We start from the raw sequence: 22,175 nt of genomic DNA, 5'->3' as shown, positions 1-22,175 counted from the left end.
CTTTGATTGAGTTAATAAAGAGCATGAATCATAGTGTTTCGTAAAATAAACTATTGCAATTAAGAACATTATGCCACTACTTTGTGTATTTTAGAAAATATTTTGGATTTAATTTTACTGGTTATTAATACTACTATATAGAGATTATCTATGTATGTCCGTCCGTCCGTTTGTCTGTAAACTTTTAAGACTTCTTCTCTGAAACCACGTTGGCAATTTCGACCAATTTATCACAATCAATGCTTTTGAAATGTTAAATATAATTTGCGAAATTGAAGAGCCAGTTTTCATTCAAAGCGGAGAAAACCCCGAACGTGTAAAAAAGAAGGGCTGCAATTTAAAAAATATTCTCAAGAACTACTGAGTCAAATTCAATGTAATTAAGCATCATTAATCCTTATGGAAGGAAAATATGAACTGTATAAATTAAGGGGTAATTTTGATCCAAATTTGGGCTAATTACGAAAATATAAATAAAAATGAATGGTTCAATCGGTTCGGATTCGTTATTCCTTAGCTCAAAAACGAGGCTTGAAGCAGGCATTTTGGACGCATGTTAAAAGTGTCAAACTGATCAAGAATTGCCTGTCAATACATTGAATAGCTGCTAACATATCACATGACACCATTTTCCAGTCGAGTGTATTATTGATCGAGTGTGTAAGGTTATAAAATGTCACACGAGTTTACGCCAGAAAAACAACAATTGTATATAATTGGCAAGACCATTCAAATATTGGAAATATTGGAATGTTTTTAATTTCAGGAATGGCGTGTATTGAGAGACAAACTTATACATAAAGATTTTGGAAATTGCTTTTCAATTCTTATGATAAACATAATAAACCAAATGTTAAATGTATTTTGGGCAATTGTAAAGTTCTCAAAACAAAGCAGGGTCATCATTAGGCTAGGAATTACCCACATGGGTCAATCACTTCATATGAATAAGATAATAGACTTTATTATTTCCAGTTCTGGAAAGTTAGTCCGTCTCAAAGGGGGCATTACCTGTAAACCACTGATGTGCAATGGCACAAAGAGCATGAATAAATATGGTTTAGAGATGGAGATCTCAAAAGTGTTTAAAATATATTACTATTTCCTACTTCAGAGGAGAGTAATGGTGATTTAAGGACTCCTGGGGGTCATGTACTTTAATTTACACCATTTGATGATTCATACTAACTTTTAAAACAAGAATGTATATGGTTTAGTGATGTGGATCTCAACAATCAGTTATCAAGATATTTGGTATTTTCCTGTTTCATGGGGGTCAGAGCAATCCCATAGGTCATGGCCTACATTATATTTGATGCATTATAATACATTAGGAAAATAGATGATCATGATGATACAGTATGCTGGCTGAAAGTGAAAGTATTGTAATAGAAATGGCGTCATAAAGATTGCCTTACTTGGATAAATTGATGTTTTGTAGCAAATAGTGGGTGTTTTCTGATGGTTTTTTGACTGGGAAACATCGAGCGCAGGCTTGCTCAAGTACCATTTTTTTTAGTATAATGTGTATAATTATATGAAGAAAAACGTGTGTTTAAATCGTACTTGAGCAGATCTGCGCTCTATATTTTCGAATGCAAAATATAAAGAAATAATGCCAATATTTTCATTTGTTTGCAAAATTGCGGGAATTAGGCCATTTGGGTGACGTCACAGAAAAACAGCGAATGAGCAATGATGACTAAAATCAAGATTAAAGTGATAAGCGTCCACTGTACAAATTTGATTTTTATACGATTCTGTTTAAAAATTGGTTAAAATTGGGGGCAGATATTTGACCAGACCGCCCATAGTCCTTTGAAACTCTATTCAAACCATTGGTTCTGAATCATTATCAAATTATGTATCCATGCAAATATTTCATTTTTGCAATATTTACACATTTAATTCTTTTTCTTTTTGAATAGCACAATTTTCTGTCACCTTTATATGTTCCGTCACATGATAAATTTCCCCCATTTTTCTCGCATACACAGTTGTTGTACGGTTTTGAATATCAGATACCAGCGATGTTATTTTTAAAAACTGTTTCATGGGCATAGTTTTCGACGCATTGATATTTATAAAAGAGAGAAAACAGCTTTACATGTATTTGGTTACCTTGTACAGATTTAAGGTATGTTTTTAATCATCTGTATAAATTTAACACAATCTTAATATCCCATTTAATCAAAACCGATATCCTTTAAATCATATTCATTCTAACATGATTTGGTTGGAAGTCCACGTTAAAAATACGTGTTCGATTTTCACGTAAATAAATACATCGGGCCCATATATGTCAATTAAGGAACGGCAAAATTTGGACACAGTAGGGGGCGGAGTATTTTCCTAAAAAAAAGATTTGATTGGCTTCGGTTTTGCTTTAAGGCAGTAAGATCATATATATGAAGAGAAATCTTCGTCATTAAGAACGGGCTACGCGTCGCTTCGCTCCGCCCATTCTTCATGACGAAGATTTTTCTTCATGTGATCTATTACTTAGAGTTTAATTTTACAATTTTGACAATATAAAGCATTTAACTGTTTGGTCCATGAACGTTTCAATTCAAATTTGTCATCGCCTTTAAGGCAAGTGCAAATACCATCAGCATTTTTTTCACTTTTGTGTTTTTCTGAACTGTTCTTTCTTTAAAAAAAATTACAATTTTTAATATGAAAATTATCTATGCATTATACATGTATGAACAATTAAATTAGCTTTCATTACGTAATCTAGTTATCAAAACACTAATGCGGTATCTTTCAGTTTTTAGTTTGTTTAAGAAATAATGTAAATTCTACCAAAAAAAATACTCGAAAAATAGTTCATAAAAAAAACAAATTATAGCATTCGGCAAAAATATCCCCTAAAACATTCAATAGAATCAACTGTTGACTGGAGAAGTTAAAAGGACTGTGGATTATCGTAGTTATCCGTAAACTTCAACTTCGCACACAGTAAGATGGTCCGTGGTCGTTTTCATTATAATTGCCTTGTTCCCCCTGACTTCCGGTGGACACATGAACAGTATGACGTCATTCTCTGATGTTGGACCAGGGTATTCCCCTCCACAAGTGTAGTTGACGTTTCCACCAATTACAGCTACACGAATTGCATCTAATTGAAGGGCTTAAAAAATAATTTCACACATGAATAAAATAAAAGTGTTTGTTAATTAAATGAGCAATGTTTCTTTTTAAATTAAAATTGTCACATTAAACATGAGTACAGCTGTAAGCATGATTTTCAACTGTCGAAAACAAAATTGTGAAAGAAATGCTAGCTTTGGTTATGTTAATTTATTGACAACGAAGGTATTTCGATTTACCATCTACCTTTACAGCAAGCAAACTAAAACTCATTTGCATTGCTGTTTTATGTCTCAGCTTGTTAATGTGTTATACGTTTAAGCTGCTTTTTAGCCGCCACAACAGGCACGGGCACGCTTACTTAAAAATAGAACCGATTTAAAATCGACTACATGTGGGAAATTGATGTAATTGATTTTTAATCGATTACATTCACTTTTGACCTGTATTCGATTGTAATCTAATAGTTCACGGCGATAATCAATAAATAATCTATTACTGCAATATTTTTTTCATTAAAATGTGAATGATACCTTCTCTGAACATATTTTAGAAACTCTTTAAGTTGATTTCGATTTAGAGTTAAAGGGTTAATTTCGTTAATGAATATGAAATTAAAGAATTTAGAATTCATATTTCAACTATTATAAGATAACTTTTCTAATTTCACTTGCTTACTCAAATGTCAATTTATAAGCAATTTACTGAGCTCAGTTCGTATATTTATCTGAACACTTTTTTTTCTTGAAAGTTTTCGAATTTTGTTGAAATATCGACTTTGAACCTTCATCTATCATCTTTATTCTGTTGTGATTGACTTCCTAAAATAAGAATTCGATTATATTGGATAATTAAAATATCATTGGCAATATGCCAAAAAAAAAAACTATCAAGGAACCTTGCTTCATGATTTGAATGATTTTTTTTTAGAGCTTGTAATTGCACATTTTCTTATTTACTGGATCTTAAAGTGGTCTTTTTTATTGATATCTAAACATTAAGGTGCATCGTCACACCTCATTAACTGAATTAGAAATTCCCTAACTAACCACGACAAACACACTTAGTGACACAAACACACTTTTGTCTCTCTCTGTAGCAAAATAGACTCTCTCTCTCTCTCTCTCTCTCTCTCTCTCTCTCTCTCTCTCTCAAAATAATTGTCAATCATTAGGTAGCTCAAGTTTTTTTTTCTAAGACATGTAGGTTAAATAATCAAAATATCTTCAAGAAAGCATGAAAACGGAGTAAACAGGTTCGCAGCAATGTTAAGGCGTCCCGATGCTAACATACTGCTGGAAAACGATATCATTTGAATCATCGCAAAAATACTTTGACCGGGAGTATTTCTTAAAATTGATGTTACATTTATTGACACCGATGTTTAACATTATATTTGAGGCATTTTTGTGTCGTCATATGTACTTTGTAATCACGTGACGGGCGAATCCTAACATTTCAAATGATCCATTTTAAATTGCATCGGCGCAGGGGATTAATGACATTAAATCATACAAATTTTTAAGAAAAATCCTTTGTTAAGTCATATACTTTGAAGTTTATGCTTGGGAAAGAAATGCATATTTCGTTTATGGAAGATACTGTTGAAACATTCCACAAAATCATCAAAATTATGCACATTTTTACTAATCAATAGCGATTTACAAAACATTGTGGTAAATCCGTAGGTTTCCAAAGCACGATTCACATTAGTACCTATATTCTCTACCAATGTTACGTAAAATATTCTAAAATTGTGTTGATCTTTCACCTGGGCCAAGCTGGTTTTAAATGCATTAAAATTTCTTCATTCAGTTGTTTACATGTAGCAGGGAGAGTCTCCAAACCACTAGTTTAAAAACAGTCTTTTACTGAAAATAAAGCTTTAAAACTGCCGATTATTTGATACTGGTCTTTAATATGAATGAATTATGTACGTCTAACATTAACGGCATCATCTATGTAAAGGAAACATTGCTGTAAAATCCATCGGGAAGCCTTAACATGCACGCGTAATTATCTGATTATTTACTCATGTAAACAAAGATATATATATATATATATATATATATATATATATATATATATATATATATATATATATATATATATATATATATATATATATATATATATATATATATGTTTATATATATTCAATGAAGCTAGGAAAAATGCATGTAGACAATTTTCTTCCATGAATTATATCAAAAACACACTTGTTTTTACAATATATTCAAATGTGAAGAGTGATCAAAAGTTATGGAAAATGCAATAATTACAAATGTATAATTACACAGAAATTTTAACTTGAAATTGAGTTTACAAGAAATCGAAAATCTCTTTGGTTAAAGATAACTGTCAATTACCTATAAAAAGTAATCATTACAATCAATTACGAGTACTCAATTACGGTTACATCAAAAAAAAAAAAAAATAAGCTGAGAAATGAGTAACTATCGACGCTCTCAAATGTTTATACATTTTCAATGAGATTTCTATAAAAAAAAATTGATTTATTGCGCTAATAAGAATTTTTTTTTAAGAAAATAATTAATCAATGGTCAGTAAACGGTAAGGTTGTATCAATACTATTTCTTTTTTAAATCATTTTTTTTGTAGATTGCTCGATAAAGTATTAAAAAAAACACCATGCGTAGAAAATCTAAATTTAGAAAACAGCTTAGATATATAATTTTGTCAACTTTTCTTTAAAACCAGATACAAAACGGCAATTTTTTTTCAACAGCTTATTATTGTTAAAATGACATACCATAATAGTCATTCCTTGCATAGATAACAATTTTCTGTACATCGTATGTGTCTCCTAAGTCAATCATTAACCAGGGTTGTACAGAATAGTCCGAACCAGCTCGCAGCCCGTAAGGACAGATCTTTATCCCATCAACAGCGTTAGAGGCACTGTGATTTTTACCATATTCAGAGCTTAGTATTGCTGTTTTGTTAAATGCCACTGAAATAGTGAATTGTAGTAAGAGTTAATGTAAATGAATAAAATCATCCTGTATATGTTAATGACGGCATACTGTAGATTCCTTATATTACACAAGTGTTTAATTCTGCAATTCAATCGTGTTGCTTCAAATTGCAAAAGTATTAATTTAGAAAAAGGGAACGCCCACATTTCGTCATTTTTTTCTCATTAAGTTACCATCTCTCTGGGAAAAAAAACGAGATTACAAAGTCCATGAGATAGGCTTCTCGCAATTTTATTTTATGTTTGACAGGGAATCTGTAAAACGTCTGCAGTATATCAATATCAAATGAATATGAAGTTAAGTAAATAATTTTTCTGCTGCACTATATATTACGTTTTCTAACATGCAAATCGTAACTGCAGATGATTGATATATATATATATATATATATATATATATATATATATATATATATATATATATATATATATATATATATATATCATAAAAAACTTTTAAAACACTGTTTCAAAATATTTCGACCGTGTTACTGGTCTTCATCAGTCGGTGTTTATTGTCTATAGCAACACAACGTAGAACATATACTATGACGTCACAATGTGAATACAGTCTGACAAGTGACGTCATACAACAATATTGCGCCAAAAACATATGAAATATAGGTGAGAGTCTATAGAAAGCACATTGATAGCCGTAATTAGTACATAAACAAGTAATATATGAAAAATGTATAGATAACGGGACATAAAATAAAGGAAATGTCTATACAAACTAGTAATAATGTAGTCTAAAGACAATAATGTTCCGTTTTGTTGATACCAAAAGGCATATAAGTATTTAATTTTTTCTTCCACAAATTTTCTCAGAATTTTCTGTAAGTTTCATCTTTGTACAATTTTTCGATACCTATTACAGAATAATCCTCAACTGTATGTTCGTCAGTATAAAAATGCATTGCTACAGGGTCGTTAGTTTCTCTCCTGATCAGTGACAAATTTAAAACATGTCTTTGATATAAAGTCACCCCCGTTTCCCCAACATATACAATTTTGTTACACTTTTTACAAAACACCCCATAAACAACATTACTTGACTTGCAATCGATATGATTTTTACGGTTTTATTATTCAATAATTTAATTCTGGTTGTAACGCGCTTTCTGATTGGCTAAAAAATTATTTTATATCGTATAAAGAATGTTGCCTACGTCATAGTAAGACTAACGTCAAAAACGTATCACTACGCCTGACGTTACGTTTGAATTTTGTACAATTTTACGTCATTTTAAAGGTCAAATGACCGTTTTTATCTTCAATGAAGAGTAAAAAAATTAAATTATAAGCAATGAATTCAATATACGATATAAAATGGTTTGGGAAGTTTACGCTTTATAAATCGCGAAGCGTAAATTGAAAAAGAGACTTTGGATATATATATATATATATATATATATATATATATATATATATATATATATATATATATATATATATATATATATATATATATATATATATATATTTATTATTATTATTATTATTATTACTTATTAGGTTAGTTACTGACTCACTACGGAAATATATTGGGTTGATCAATCTCATAGATGGCGAGGCGAAGCCGAGCCGTCTATGAGATTGATCAACCCAATATATTTCTGTAGTGAGTCAGTAACTAACCTAATAAGTGTTTTGCTTTCCCGAGCGACATATTTATTCACAAATAGCGATGATCTACGCAAAGCCATGTACAAGATGCCTGACATCTCGTCCAATTAAACTCATTTAAACTCTTCAAAAATATCAATACTACCTTTCAAATACGCTTTAAAAATCTTCGCTTCACCCATATTACTAACAATGTTTTGTTGCTATTCAATTTTAAACCTCTGCAGAGATTTGAGCAAATTTCGACGCTAGGCTACCATTTTGTTCTGCTCCAGACACAACAATGTGACGTCAATATTCAAAGGGCAACTATTCTAATTTAAAAATAATTCCAAAGGGCAACTACTCTAAATATTTTAAGGACTTACTGAACACGATTTCTGGGTGAAATAATATGAAATATCGAGATGAGTAGGTGAGGCGGGGGCCAATAATGGCCATATTGCCTAATATTAATCCCCAAAGAACCTACATAAAGATATATGAGGCAATCACGTGCCATGTTTAATCCAATGAAAGTGTGACATTTCAGTCCTCGGGAAAACAAATATATATATGATGAATAAAATCCAAAAAATGGATCCGGTTTTATATAAAGAAAATTTTAAGAATGAAAGACAACACAGAGTAAAACGTTAGCGGTTTCATTAAATCTTCTGACGTTTTTTTAAATAACAATAACGTTACTTAGTGACGTTTACAATACAATGACCTCATAGTTAAAGTTGTAGAAGGATATTGCCGCGCACTCTATAGCGTAATTCAATGAAATATATACACAATACACAAAAAATTGATTATAGCAGTCTGTTGAGGCAAGGTTTTAAAGTCTGAATAAAATGTTTTTTTCTTTTTCCTTCTTTCTGTTGCACTCTCTGTAAAAAGTTTATAAAAAGGGAACACTTTAAATTGCACGCGTCCGCATACATCAATGAGTTTTATTTTACGGTACTCTGGGTCTTTTTTCAATCTGCTGATTAAGCACCCGGATTCTTGACGTCATATATATATATATATATATATATATATATATATATATATATATATATATATATATATATATATATATATATATATATATATATATATCTCCAATGCTTCCGATATGATTGTACATAACCAAGTCTCGTATACATCTATTTTAGATACGTTTTAAATGGCTTGATTTGTTGGGTTTTTTTAAAAATATATTTTCCAAGTCTTAAATAAAGAATTGATAAAAGTTTGTCTGTGTGTGTTTTGTACACTTACAGTTGGTTTCTTGTGTAAAGCCCTGAAAACAGAAATATCAAAACATTAAATATCTTTCTTTTTTATAATGTTGAAAAAAAAGAAATTCTATGAAATTAAAAAAAAAATAACAAAATAAAGCGTGATATAATTTTTAATCTATTACTTCTTTGATATTCATTTCTTATTCAAATATTAACAAAACTGAGAAAGGTGTTTTTCCTATTTTAATTTCCTTTTTTCTCATTTTGTTCGTTTTAGAATATATATTAATCGTGTACATTGTCAGCTTGTTTTTTTTTCTCAATCAAATATCTGTTTTCATACTTTAATATTTTAAATAAATCTGTTTCTTTTAAAGTATAATGATAGTATACATTAAGCATTACCTTTTCTATGTATTTGCAATCAGGAGAGTTTCCAAGACTATATCCTTTAATTTTCTTCCATTCACAACAAGTTTGACATACGAATAAATTTTCCTTTTCTTTGCAAAGGAAGAACCCGATGCACTGTTCGCTTTGTGAACAGAGATGCAGGCATTTATGAAAAGTAATTCCATAGTTAGTATCCTGTATAACCAACAAAGGTCTATAATCAGCGGAAGAAATAGTGTTCTTAAATGCAAGTTTAAAATTGGTGGAAACACATTGCTGAGAACGGCACTGTTTTGTTATTATTAAAAAAGAAGTTACAAAAACCACGAACAACATTTTGCAAACTTAACAGACCACAGTCTTATAAACATTAACCACTGACTTTCATTGTGTACCTTTTAACCGTTATGCAAATTACTTCATAAATCAATCACTTATTGAATCGCTTTATAACTCATTCAAGTTAATGTGAAACCATTAGCTGACACATTCTGTAAATAAATATAAAAAAAAGTATGTGTTTACTGATTGCTTTTTAACCAGAATCTCTATTTCCATGATATGTATAGCTTTTACGTAGCCCATTTCAAATGTATATTTTATTATATCTGTTATTGAATGGACCATTATTCATGAACCAACGTATCGACTAAATTATTTTTTAATAAGGCATCTGAATAAAGCAGCGTAAGCATATAACATCACAATAAAAGAAAGTATCGTCTACTTCACGCATCAAATAGTTCCTGGTGAATTATATATGATGTGTGTTCCGAAATAAGACGTTATGCAAATAGAGTTTGATGAATATTTAAGGCTAATAACTGTAGCGTTACTCTCAGATTTCCTATGTAATGGTGTTTTATTAAACAAAACAGTACAAAACAAAGCATACTGTTTATTTAGCAATTCTAATGAAAGTTTGTTATCAAAAACCTCGATATTGGTTGTCGTAATTCGATATTTTGATGCATCCTTTTAATCCTGATAATTTGAATGTAAAATGTCTTTAAAAATTTACCTTCTATAAATGTGAAACGATGTATTGCAGGTATATCAGACGTTAATGTCCGGATTTCCATAGTTGAAAATTATACATAATTGAAGATTCCATGAATAATTCTTTTTAAGTAAATGAAGCTCAGAAAAGGAGTTCCATGTTTTTTACTTGTATTACTTTGCCTGAACAGTGTAGTATTTTTTCATGAAATAGGTTGTGACAGCTTGTCTGGTCTAAACCAAGGTTTAAAAGCAAGTATTAGGTGTTTTCGCATGCTCATAAAGTACATATATTTAAATAACGCTCCCCGAAGTTAGTTTTTAAAACAAGTAATAAAAACTAGGCACGATCAACGAGGAGGTCTCCCCCCCCCCCCCCCCCCAATATTAGGAAAGTGATATGATCTCTTTTATATATCGCTTTTTTTTTAGGGGGGGGGGGTCTTTTTGGGAAAAAAGATATAAGGTTTTGACTTTCAGCCACTTAAAATCATTTCTTTAAGAAATGAAGTACGAGTTTTCCTGAATGTTGCACAATAACATCCGAGGTCGAGAAATGTTTGAAATTTAAAAGCCGAGTCGTTAGCCGTGGCTTTTATATTTCAAACAATATTTCGAGACCGAGGAGGTTATCCTGCTACGTTAACGATTTCAAGAACTTTATTTCTATTTTACTTACAGCCCAATATTTCTACAGATTGTTTCCCCTATAGAGGGACGATTAAGGTCATTTTGACAGCTGTTCCGTGTAACCCCAACTTTTTTGTTAGTAATGTTTTCATGTGTATCGATCAAAGGAATCACATGAAGATGACAGAATGTTTTCTTAAATTACATTCTCTAAAGTCTGAATAACCATGTCGATATAACAACGACACGTGTTCTCTACGATAATTGGCACCTGTTGGCAATATCCATAACTACACGGATATATTAACCCCCGCTTTTACTTTTAGATTCCAACGAACATTCTCCGTTTGTTGTCGGTTCGTAATTTTGTGGAAAGTCAAAGGTAAAAAAAAAAAGGTCTCAAATCGATATGTTTTACATTTTCCAGAACTTGTCTTATAGATATAGAGTGAATATCACGGTATCATGATTTGTTAATACTGATGCTATGTTGATAAAAGTTCAATGGCAGATTCTTATGGTGATAAATTTAAATTAAGCAATCAACTATTGTACACCATATTTTTAGCCCCCCCCCCTCCGCCGGACAAAATATTCCTCAATAAAGAGCTATAGAGAAACAAAACGCATGGCATGGCATTATGAACAGGTATTTTTCAGCTAGAGAAGTATTTCAATGTTTAGGATTAGTACATGTGGGTATATATCTATGCTTTGTGTATCGTTCTTATCCCCTCAAATTACCGTTTAACGATACAAATACATTTCGATATGCATACAGCACAGAGCAATTCACTACACTGGTAGTCCACTTATGCCCCGGCCAGGGTTTGGACTCACCATCTGTGGAACCCACTCTCCTTACAATGTAGCTAACCACTCGGCCATCTGGGCAAGACCCCAATACTGTCTTTAATGACAAACAAACGCACATCAAACGGTAGTTTGTGATACAGATGTAATGTGTTTTTAAAATCAAAAGACAAAAAGAAAAATACAAACAGGATCAGAGAAAACACGGAGCTCTACTAAAAACTAGAGGCAAAATCAGGTGCCATGGAGGAGTGAGGCTCCTTTTTTGACCGGTCACACAAACCGAGTGATCTTTGTCGGGATCAAGAAAACGGAAAACTCCTTTGACAAGTCGGTAATTAATGGTGGCCTAACAATAAGTATGAAAAACGTCAAAGATAGTATCTGCTGACAAGTTCGTTGTATGGAATAATAAAATGACAATAACAAATTGTCAACCATCTCAAAAAACCATAAAATAAAATACAAATTCAAAGCAGAGCAACACAGACCTTTAAAAATTTAGAGGTAGGATCAGGTGCCATGGAGGAGTGAGCATCCTCTGCTGACCGGTAACACCCGCCGTGTGCTCTTTGTCGTAATAGGGGGGGAAATTGGAAAAGTCCGAAGACAATTAGGTGATTAATTATGGTCTAAAATTAGTATGAAAAACGTCAGTCAGCATGTGACCCAGTGGAAGATTGTATTGCTGACAAAATCGTTGTATCGACCATAGAACTTAAGAAAGGATGACTTCAAACGAGACTGTTGATAGTCCTTTTTTATCAACTTGTTTGTCAGTAGCTTGCCTCGCCTTACAAACTGTTCATACGAAGAGAATGTCCTTGTGTATCGAATTAACTGAGAGACAAAAACACCATATGCAGGTGATGAAGGTATATTGCTACATAAGTAAGGAAAGTTGACTATAGAAAAATTGAAGTCATCGCGTGTATCATAAAGTTTTGTTGTTAGGTTAACATCAATGTCCATTTCCAGTAACTTACGAAAACTGAAACTAACAAAATGATGACTTCAATCGAGGCTGTTAATAAAATTGCTTTATCAACTTGTTTTTCAGAAGCGTGCTTCCTTTTAGAAATTCTTCATCTGTAGTGCATAACCTTGCGTATCGATTTAATCGAGAAACAATCATTCCATATGCAGGTGATGAAGATATATTGCTATACTGGAGGGGGAACATGACGATAAAAAATTGAAGTTTATCATAATGGTTTGCCGTAAGGGTACCATGAATGTCTTTTTCTTGTACAATATCTAATATATAACAAAAACAAGAAATACATACTCTGTGGTATCTTTCATTTCAAGTTTACTGAGATATATCGAGTCGACACAGGAATGGAAGTAAGAAAACCTTTTGATATTTATTAATAATAAATTAATCCACAACGAGTCCTTGTTTTTTGATGTACCAGTCTCTGAATAAATCCTAGTTCACATGAACATGGAAATGGGTCTGCTAATACAGGAGTGCAATTGGTACCCATGGCACTTAAAACAAATTGGTTTAAGACCTGATTTCCAAATACTGCATAAATGTTGTCAATCAGATATAAAATAAAGTATGCAATTTATCACATGAAAGTTATGTTCTTATCTAATAGATCTGTCTGAGCTAGAAGATTTCTTGTACAAAAGAATAAAGCCGTATACATGTATAACATACATCAGTTGTAAAAAAAAAAAAAAAAAAAAAAAAAAAAAAAAAAAGCTTTGCATAATGTCAACTTTATTTTGATAATTAAAGTTCGCGGGTGGTGTCAATTAGATGTTAAAAAAGAAGCACACGTAGATCTAGAGAAAATCAAGATCAAATCAAATCAAAATCTTGCAACTCATTAGCAGGTTTATTTCAGTTTTGCCTCTATCTACATGACCTTTATAAAAACTACTTGTCTAAAATTGAAACACTTATCATAATACATGTACATGTGTCATAAGAAGAATGAAGTTTCAAATACATGTACATAGTTATGAATTTATGCATAATTTGGAATCAATTGTGCGTTTATATGGTCCGTAGTTCAAAAAAAGCTGCCATATGACGAAAAAAATCATTTAAGGCAAGGTCATAGGTCAAGATCATTGTAAACTTCTGCGCATTATACTTATCGGTTCATGGGTTTTTTTTCTCCTCTCATTTTATTCATTCCAACATACTTCAATAATGGCTTACCTTTGTTTGATTATCCAATACAATAAAGTTACCTTAATCAAAACTTTTTTTGCAAGTAATGGTCATAGCAAACCTCTGTATCAATATGTTGCCTGAACCATCCTCTCAAATAACTCACTTCTTGATCATATATCCCACAAATAGTGTTATGGTCAGAGATTGTGCTGTGACTTTGAAACTAAATATCAATTAAGGTACTGAAGTACTGACGGGAGTTGATTTTATCGATTATCATTTATTCAAAATCAACGATATGTGATTTTGCATGGCAAGTAGTATCAGTAATCGAAATATTTCTTAGAAATTGCATGGATCAAGACAAGATTGAACTCTTGTTTTGTTTAGCCAAACGCTCGGCTGTCTCTGTTTATTTCCGACAAGCAAGAGAGACTCTGTTTTATCGGATATTAACAGAAACAGCCAAGCGTCTGGTTGAACGAGACTATATTCAACTCTAGCGTAGGAATACATACGACTTTTTAAAAAATATCTAAACTGTTTGTACAATTTAAAATCTTACTATTTTCATGGTATTTTTAAATAAGTTTTCTTGAAAAACAGTGCTTCAGAATACATAGCATCGAATTTATCGATTATTTTCAAGAACTAAGTGTTGTCAGAGGTATAATTGATTTGTGCTTAGATCCAAACACTGTTTCACGTTTGCTTTGCCCGAGTGAGTGCATAGGAGAGTTGATTAAAATCAACTCCCAAAAAAGGTAAAAATCATAGCATATATCACCATGATACATACTTCTGGACGATCTTGTCTTTCTGCCTTTAGTCTCACTTTACTGGAAAATGGATGTGCACTAACTTTAAACTAGATTTGTTTATATGAAGGTTTGTGTTAGAGAACACAGGCTAATTTGAATATTTTTTATTCTAAAGAGGAACTTTTTTAGGTATCAGCTACATGATGTTAAGTCATGGATTACCAAATCAGAAAAAATAGAAAATCGAGCTACAAAAATTTTGATCAGCCAAGTTTTTAAAATGAATTTTAAAATTTAACCTCAAATGAAAATCCTTCGACATTGATATTCAGTTATTAACACTCTATTATTGATATGAAAATTGATAGTCTTGCGTTTGTTTATGACTTAATATATTACTGGATTGTTAACTTTTTGTTTGATTTAATGTTGATTGATGGTTCATGAATTCCTTTCATTCAGTAAAAAAAAACTTCTGAAAGAAACATGTAACGATTTTTTGTTAAGTAATGTTGAATCATGCGTACGGCACATGACGACTGTTTTTGTATTGTCGCCTAGCAACCAACGGAGATTGTCATGTGACCGACAGATGGTATATAAGCAAGCGCATCGCAGTTGCAGCGTTCTTCTCCCTAGCAGAGTTCCAATGGAGAAGAATTGCGAGACTAGAGTACGATTTGGTAGTTCGGTTACCTTGAGAGAGAGGCTTACCACATTGATAATTATAGGACCAATCGTGTTTGGAGGCCGGCCACGAGTCAGTTATAATAGAGGCTCTCCTTGCGGAGACCAGCCTAGGTTTGTCGTCGCTGATACTCTACTAGTAGTATTAGGGAAGGGGTACGCCTTTAGTTAGAAGTTGTACACTGTCCGTCCTGCATATAACACAGTGACTGCCTCTGCTGAGGGTGTACCTCTTGAGTAAGTTATCCAGCTAGGGAGTGCCACAGGTAATCACTATCGCCTAAATAAGGCATAAATCGAGTTTATCCCGTGGTATTAATAAAGTTTCGATCCTGGCCGACCAGGGAAGGCCATTTTGTATGTATTTGTAGGCCAATTGTAATTACCAATCAATAGGAAAACTATTATTGTTTGATATTTTTAAATTCAACCCCAAGACCCTAGAACTGACTAGGTAACGGACCTCTCGACACGTTACAAACACGATTTGATTTACAATCTTTCACATGTTTGGGGCAGAGCCATGACGAACTGTTCTCCAATCGGTATAATACATATAAGTTTATTTTGACCATAATGTCATTTTTTCTAATTGCAGCTGCTATTGCACACATCTCCATGCTTTGGAGCAATTTTTAACTAGTTTCTCAATAATACGTGTAATTCAAGTAATTACTCAACGAAACATTAAAGAACACGATCTTATTTTTCTGCCTCTCTCTACTCTAAGTATGAAACAAAATAATACAAACATGGACAATGTTTATTCAGTTATATGACTCGCTGACAACATATATACTGTCAATTCCTAATTGACCGCGAGGAATAAATTTCCGCGTTAAATCGTGAGAAGCAACACTCCCGAATTTTAAAATATTTTTTTAGGGATAGAAGTTAACCAAATGAAACGATAATCAAAAGTCTGCGATCGCGATTTCATATTATTGCAATTGATGCAAAACGGATGACTTGCGGAATTAAGTACTCGCGTAACAATAGAATCTACAGTATTCCTTCTATTAACTAGAATCTATCATAGTCACCAAAAACTACTTTGTACATACTTCTCAATTGATTTCTAAGATTTGAAGTTTCATTGAATTTTGGGGTAAGGCATTCATTCCACTTTTTTCTGGTAGGTACAAAATCGAGTAAATTTACCTCATTTTTGTGGATTAAATATGTTCTGTTCCATGTTTATCCGGAAAGTTAGCAGGTATCGAGCTGTTAGGTGTAGAGGAAGTTTTTCTGTCCGGTTTTATAAAGCAATAACCTCTAGTTAAAAGAAAATGTCATGAAACAAAGGTTCTTTTATTCGTAACTCTTAAAAAGCAAATTACAAAATATAAATTTCAAGTTCTAAAACATCTAAATTATTTGCAAATCCTTCGATGATTCTTAGTTGGACGAAGCGCCCGACAGTTTGGGATTCACAGAGGATTTCTACCACCTCCTTTGTCATTGCGGGTCCCTTGTAGAACCCACGTTGAACAAAAGTCATGCTGTTATCCGCTACCTCTACTGCAGTGTCGTGGAATTTCTTACCTGTAGGTACATGTTTATTAATTAACAATCTATTTTTAAAATCAGGTTTTTTTTAATTTGCATTTCAAGAAATCGTTAAGAAGTATTTAAGTTTTAAAGAATATCTCAACAAACTGAACTCTCTAGAGAAACCGTAGTTTATATCATATGATTTAGACTTTAACTAGACTATAAAATTGATTTTATGATTTCAAAATTTATTTTCCTTTATCAGAACAGGTTTTTCATTGTTTGTAATTTCGTCCGGACATATTATTTTCGTTATGTGATGCAAGGCCGCCATACCTGTAAGAACTGTAGACTACGGCGTAGTGAAGTTTGAACTGTTTATTGAATGTATCAGAAAATAATCACGGTAATTACCATTTGCATTGTTGTTATACACAGTAATAACTTTTTGCGCCCCCCCCCCCCCCATAGTGTATTTTTGTCGTTTAAACAAGTTTCAATATGTAAACAAAATGAAGGGTATGGAACATCGGTCAAGTCTAAATCTTCTACTCTAATACTTTCGTACATTGTTTGTTTATTATATAAAATATCATCAGGTCAGGCATTATTATTATTATCATGGAATTTTTCAGTCAGATTTATACGTGTACATCATAGAAGGTTTCGTAATTTTACTTTTTATTGTAGTCAATCTTTTCATACATTTTGATAAATAAAAGAATCGGTTCAAACGAATTGGCTGTTGTGATACAATGAAGCAGTTCATAACATTACATAGACGTTAACTATTCGAATATTTTTTAATATACATCTTTAGGACTTGATTTTAATCAGCTCTTTTGCAGTTACTCCGTCAAACCGGAAGTGAAACAGTGTTTGGACCGGGACATACTAAAGACCTGAAATACTTAAGACCTAATTGACCTGAACACTTTATATAAATGATATACTGTTACGTTTTGCTTCAAAGAAAATGACTGTGTGTGTGATTATTATAATTCCATATGAATTATTCACGCAAAAATGTGAAAGACTTGAAAATTTGAATTCACCTGAAACTTTCAGCTGACCTTAAATTTTATAGTTTATATGATTTAAAAACAATTCTAAAAGGAAAATATGTTCACAATTCCACTTATATTTCACGTGTTAACTATGCTACTAAATCAAATATTATAAAGAAGGTGTCGTTAAATCATATATTAACAAAACTCAAAGGAACTGACGTTAAAAGTATTTTTTTTTTATTGGAAAGAGGCTAAAAAAAGTTTTAAACACTCTCTACATGTACCTTCAGTATCTGTCCTGATATAAACACGGAGAAAGGATATATCTAGGATTTGTTTCAAATCTACTCTGATCCATGGTGAGACTTCCGTAGAGGAATGAAAAAATTGAGTATCAGTGTTGCCGGCGGGAAATAGACTGTCTGTAGCGTAGATTGGACCCCAGAGGTCATAATTATCTGAGTAAACTGAGGAAGCTATAGGTGATCTGTGTAAAGCTTCATTCTTTTTCCATATTACCTCTTGAATGTAAAAAAAACGCACATTAACACATTCCTAAAGTCAATTCTCTAAATATAAAACATTCTCTCTTCTTTAGAGGTTTATCCTTACTATTCTTTAATAAATCAAAGAATTATATCGAGATTTAGGATCCACTTTGAAGAAAAAAGATGAAGCTTAACCTACAAATTTCACAAGCAAAAAATTGCAACAGCTTCTCAACATATAATTTAGCTTTTTAAGTGCTATGCCAGAAATGGCTAATGTTTAAGTCGTAATTTACGGTTTCAAAAGGTTTTAAAAACACGTTTTAAGTATCATTTAAGCTTTGATGAGATTCAAGCGATGAGTTGATGAGAGTCAAGCGAGCTACCTTTTTTGTCGAAAAACGTTATAAAGCAAAAGAAGAATGTTTTCTTAAGACACTACATTGATCTCGCGCTATATTTCCGCAGATTATATATATATATATATATATATATATATATATATATATATATATATATATATATATATATATATATATATATATATATATAAATTCAATAAATCCTTTTTCTTGGTATCGGGGATGAGTAAACACAAAGAGTAAGTCTAATGCTCTAACTACTTTTATCTATAGCGCTTTTGCCCTACCCGGCTCTTCAGCAGATTTAAACAAGGTTAACAAGAATCTGTTCTGGTTGTAACGCGGCATTTGATTGAATAGAAAAATTTAGTTAAATTTGTATAACCTGAATGCACCAACGCCAAAAACAAATTAATCCGCTTGACGTAACGTTGAATTTTGAAATGATTAAAATCATTATTTTAAAAGTAAAACGGACTCAATTTATACAACATATTACAGAAAAAATAAATTATAAGGAATGAACTCAATATCTACACTATACACTATACTCGTATTAGCTGGGTTGGAGCAATTTACGCTTTTTTATACACTGTAATCCGCTTCCTGGATTATAAAGCGTAAATCGCCCCAACCCAGGTTGTACTATTATAACTTGGGTAGACATTGACACCATTTCTTAAATATACGAGATCACTGTGACGTCATGTAAATAACCTCATTTTGCATTGTTTTGCTATTTCGAAAATCAACTGCGATTCTATTTCTAATGAGGTTTCATTTGAATTCTAAAATAGTTTACAAGATTACAAACGACTTTCATGCTTAACTGTCATATAGATCCAAGTTGATGTTGTAAATGGTAGGTTTTATATAGTTGGGATGTATTGAAAAATATTATAAGAAATACAGCCACACCACATTGTAGTACACTTAACTAGAGTAAACAAATAAAATGTAAGAACTCTATGTAAAGGTTGCATATGGTCAAACCGCTAAAAAGGAGAGTACACTCTTATCGGGGATGGGGGGGGGGGGGTGCCTACAGACGATATTAATATTAGATTTATGTAGCATGTGTCAAAATTAAATTTCTGATAAAAACAGGGAACAAAGAAGAAATAACATATATAAGCGATTTATCGTTTAACGATTTTATTGATTATATCTTTTCCAAAATTTACCATTTAACTATGCATCAAAATATCATAATTAAATCTCATCCGTTTCATTTTCTAACATTTAAAGGGAATTGGCTATATGCAAAAGATAGTGTTTAACGAACTACGCTTAGACAATTTTGAAACTAGAGGACTTGTCAAATTTCAGTTTTAATCATTTTTCATTGAAAGATATGCTGCCTTAACAGAAAGTATGCACTTTTTAACAATGACAATGAACTTGCATAACTGAACCTTAGTCAAGTTCTTGACACACCCTCAGCTCGTAGGCAGTCTTTATATGAAGAAGGAACATGTCATCCAATGTTTCTCGACGGGTATAGACCTTTAAAAATTATTCTTTTTCTTTATAATGGCCTTGACGGTAAAATGACCAAGGATCAAAATTATGACACAGCCTCCGATTATTAGTAATCTTTCTGTAAATTAAGAACTTTGAATGATTCGCGATATATTCATACGATATTCATACGATATATTTATAATAGATCAGACACGATTTTGAACGTTTTCTTACAGTGACCTTTATTTTGCTTTAACCTTGTGTTAAAATTATGACACACCCTCAGGTCATAAGCAATTTAAATTATAAGTAAGAACTTCAAATGTTCTTTATAACAAAGATTTAGACCGGAAAAGAATTTTTGCATTTTTCTACCAGACAAATGCACACACAAGACGGACATACAGACGGACGGGTTGACGGACAGACAGACGGACAACGTGATAATTTATGCCCCTAAACTTTGTTTATGGGGGTATAATATAAGGTATAGGTTGCTTACTTTGGATTCTTGTTTGGAGGATGTTGTTTTAAGTGTAGCATACAATATACGAGACACCTTCTGTTTGCTCGACACATCGGTCAAACCGTAAAACATATTGACAAATATGACTGATTTTAAATCAGTTATTTTATATCATTTCTATTAAGGAGGCAATAGAGCAGATTTCTCCCCTAGTTATTGCAAAAAATCGAAAAGATAATACATATGCGGAGGGTTTTCATTATTTTATTGCAATAATAAGCTAGAATTTGAGTATGAAATACTGCCCGAAAACAAAGATTTTATCAAAACCGACTCAGATTTGAAATTTTATATCTACAAAATTTGTTTAATGTATTCATTTTTTTTATATATTTTTTATTTTTTTTTTAGTTTCAAATCACACCAGCCATCAATAGAATTGAAGTATAAGAATTGACCACATTGATACATGAAGAGTCCCTACTTGTTATGACTTCCAAACGTATTGCTATATGAGGCATTTGAAGAAGAGTAATAAAAAAAATTAACTGCTCTAGATGTTAAAATGATCTTTTAACATATTTTCATATTGAAAACACCTGTGATATAATTGTATTCTCTCAAAGAACATCGAAGGCTCGCATTTCCATTCTGTCTCTTTTGACCCTTTTCCTAGTCAAATCGATTGAAATACGTATTCTTTTTACACTCTCGCTGAGAGCAATGCTAAAATTAAACTGTATGTGCATGGACCAGTGATCGTAAGGCCGAGTTAGAAATATTCATTGTATGCATAGTCAAAGATACTTCATTTTCTAGATAAACAAGTTTCATATTTAAAAAAAGAATTGCAAGCTCCAAACTTTTAATGATATATGCACAATATAAGCTGTAAAATATCCATGTTATTCAAACTGTATTTAAAGTAAATTATCTTACCAAAAACAGTACATGGAAAGTTGCAGAGCACCGACGAAGAATAACTGTTAACGAAAAAACAGTCCCAACGACAAAGATACCCATCTGGTCCAAGATCTGTATGGAAAAAGAAGGTCACCGACTTGGATTTGTCAGCAAGGGCTGCACACTGTGACAGACTGGACAGGCGAGTCAGGGAACAAGATACTACCGTGTATGGCCGACTCTGCTGGACTTTTCTATAGCGGTACATGCTTGAATATCCATGACCAAAATAAAACGTAAACATCGAAATCAACATCAGTTTGAACACGGTAGAAAATACTTTTAACATTTTGAATAAAAACGCTGAAATATTTTAAGTGTTGTATTGTTTATAGTTTTGCTTCTTCCAGTGATTTGGACTATCAGCGACACAGTTTTATATAGAAGCTTTTTGATATGATATAATCTATATAAACTAATTCGTATCCAAGACATTTATTAATGAAGTTTTTTTCGCTAAGATTTATTTACTAGAGGCTAGTGCAATCGTATCTTTGATATATTTGATGAATAGGAATAATCGGGCCAGATATTCAGTCTCCTTTTTCAATCATAAAAGACATAATAAACAAAGGGAAAT

The 22,175-nt window shown here is 31.9% G+C and overlaps 2 protein-coding genes across 2 annotated transcripts; both read right to left on the bottom strand.

Annotated features, from left to right (window-relative positions):
- Nucleotides 1-81: 81 nt before the first annotated feature.
- Nucleotides 82-9,682, bottom strand: LOC128159806 (uncharacterized). The gene is made up of 4 exons (XM_052823011.1): nucleotides 9,337-9,682; nucleotides 8,969-8,990; nucleotides 5,867-6,067; nucleotides 82-3,133 (listed from the first exon to the last, which is right to left on the bottom strand). Exons 1-4 carry the CDS (start codon nucleotides 9,658-9,660, stop codon nucleotides 2,934-2,936), a joined length of 747 nt encoding a protein of 248 aa, XP_052678971.1. The 5' UTR covers nucleotides 9,661-9,682; the 3' UTR covers nucleotides 82-2,933.
- A 6,972-nt stretch (nucleotides 9,683-16,654) lies between these two features.
- On the bottom strand, nucleotides 16,655-21,884 carry LOC128159815 (uncharacterized). Its single transcript, XM_052823018.1, has 3 exons — nucleotides 21,572-21,884; nucleotides 18,137-18,373; nucleotides 16,655-16,893 (listed from the first exon to the last, which is right to left on the bottom strand). Exons 1-3 carry the CDS (start codon nucleotides 21,882-21,884, stop codon nucleotides 16,685-16,687), a joined length of 759 nt encoding a protein of 252 aa, XP_052678978.1. The 3' UTR covers nucleotides 16,655-16,684.
- Between the last annotated feature and the right edge of the window lie 291 nt (nucleotides 21,885-22,175).

This window comes from Crassostrea angulata, chromosome 8 (genome assembly GCF_025612915.1).
Source record: "Crassostrea angulata isolate pt1a10 chromosome 8, ASM2561291v2, whole genome shotgun sequence".
In the NCBI taxonomy this organism is placed as follows: Eukaryota; Metazoa; Mollusca; class Bivalvia; order Ostreida; family Ostreidae; genus Magallana; species Magallana angulata.
Note: the sequence above shows the minus strand (reverse complement) of the source record. Positions and strands in the feature narration are given on the sequence as shown.

Excerpts from the sequence above, each read along its gene's own strand:
- LOC128159806 (XM_052823011.1), bottom strand. The coding sequence starts at position 9,660 with ATGTTGTTCGTGGTTTTTGTAACTTCTTTTTTAATAATAACAAAACAG. Across the intron at positions 6,068-8,968 it reads CTTTACACAAGAAACCAACT|TGGCATTTAACAAAACAGCA; the intron begins GTAAGTGTACAA and ends TCACTATTTCAG. Across the intron at positions 3,134-5,866 it reads TGCAAGGAATGACTATTATG|CCCTTCAATTAGATGCAATT; the intron begins GTATGTCATTTT and ends TTATTTTTTAAG.
- LOC128159815 (XM_052823018.1), bottom strand. The coding sequence starts at position 21,884 with ATGTTAAAAGTATTTTCTACCGTGTTCAAACTGATGTTGATTTCGATG. Across the intron at positions 18,374-21,571 it reads CTTTCCATGTACTGTTTTTG|AGGTAATATGGAAAAAGAAT; the intron begins GTAAGATAATTT and ends TTTACATTCAAG. Across the intron at positions 16,894-18,136 it reads TATCAGGACAGATACTGAAG|GTAAGAAATTCCACGACACT; the intron begins GTACATGTAGAG and ends ATGTACCTACAG.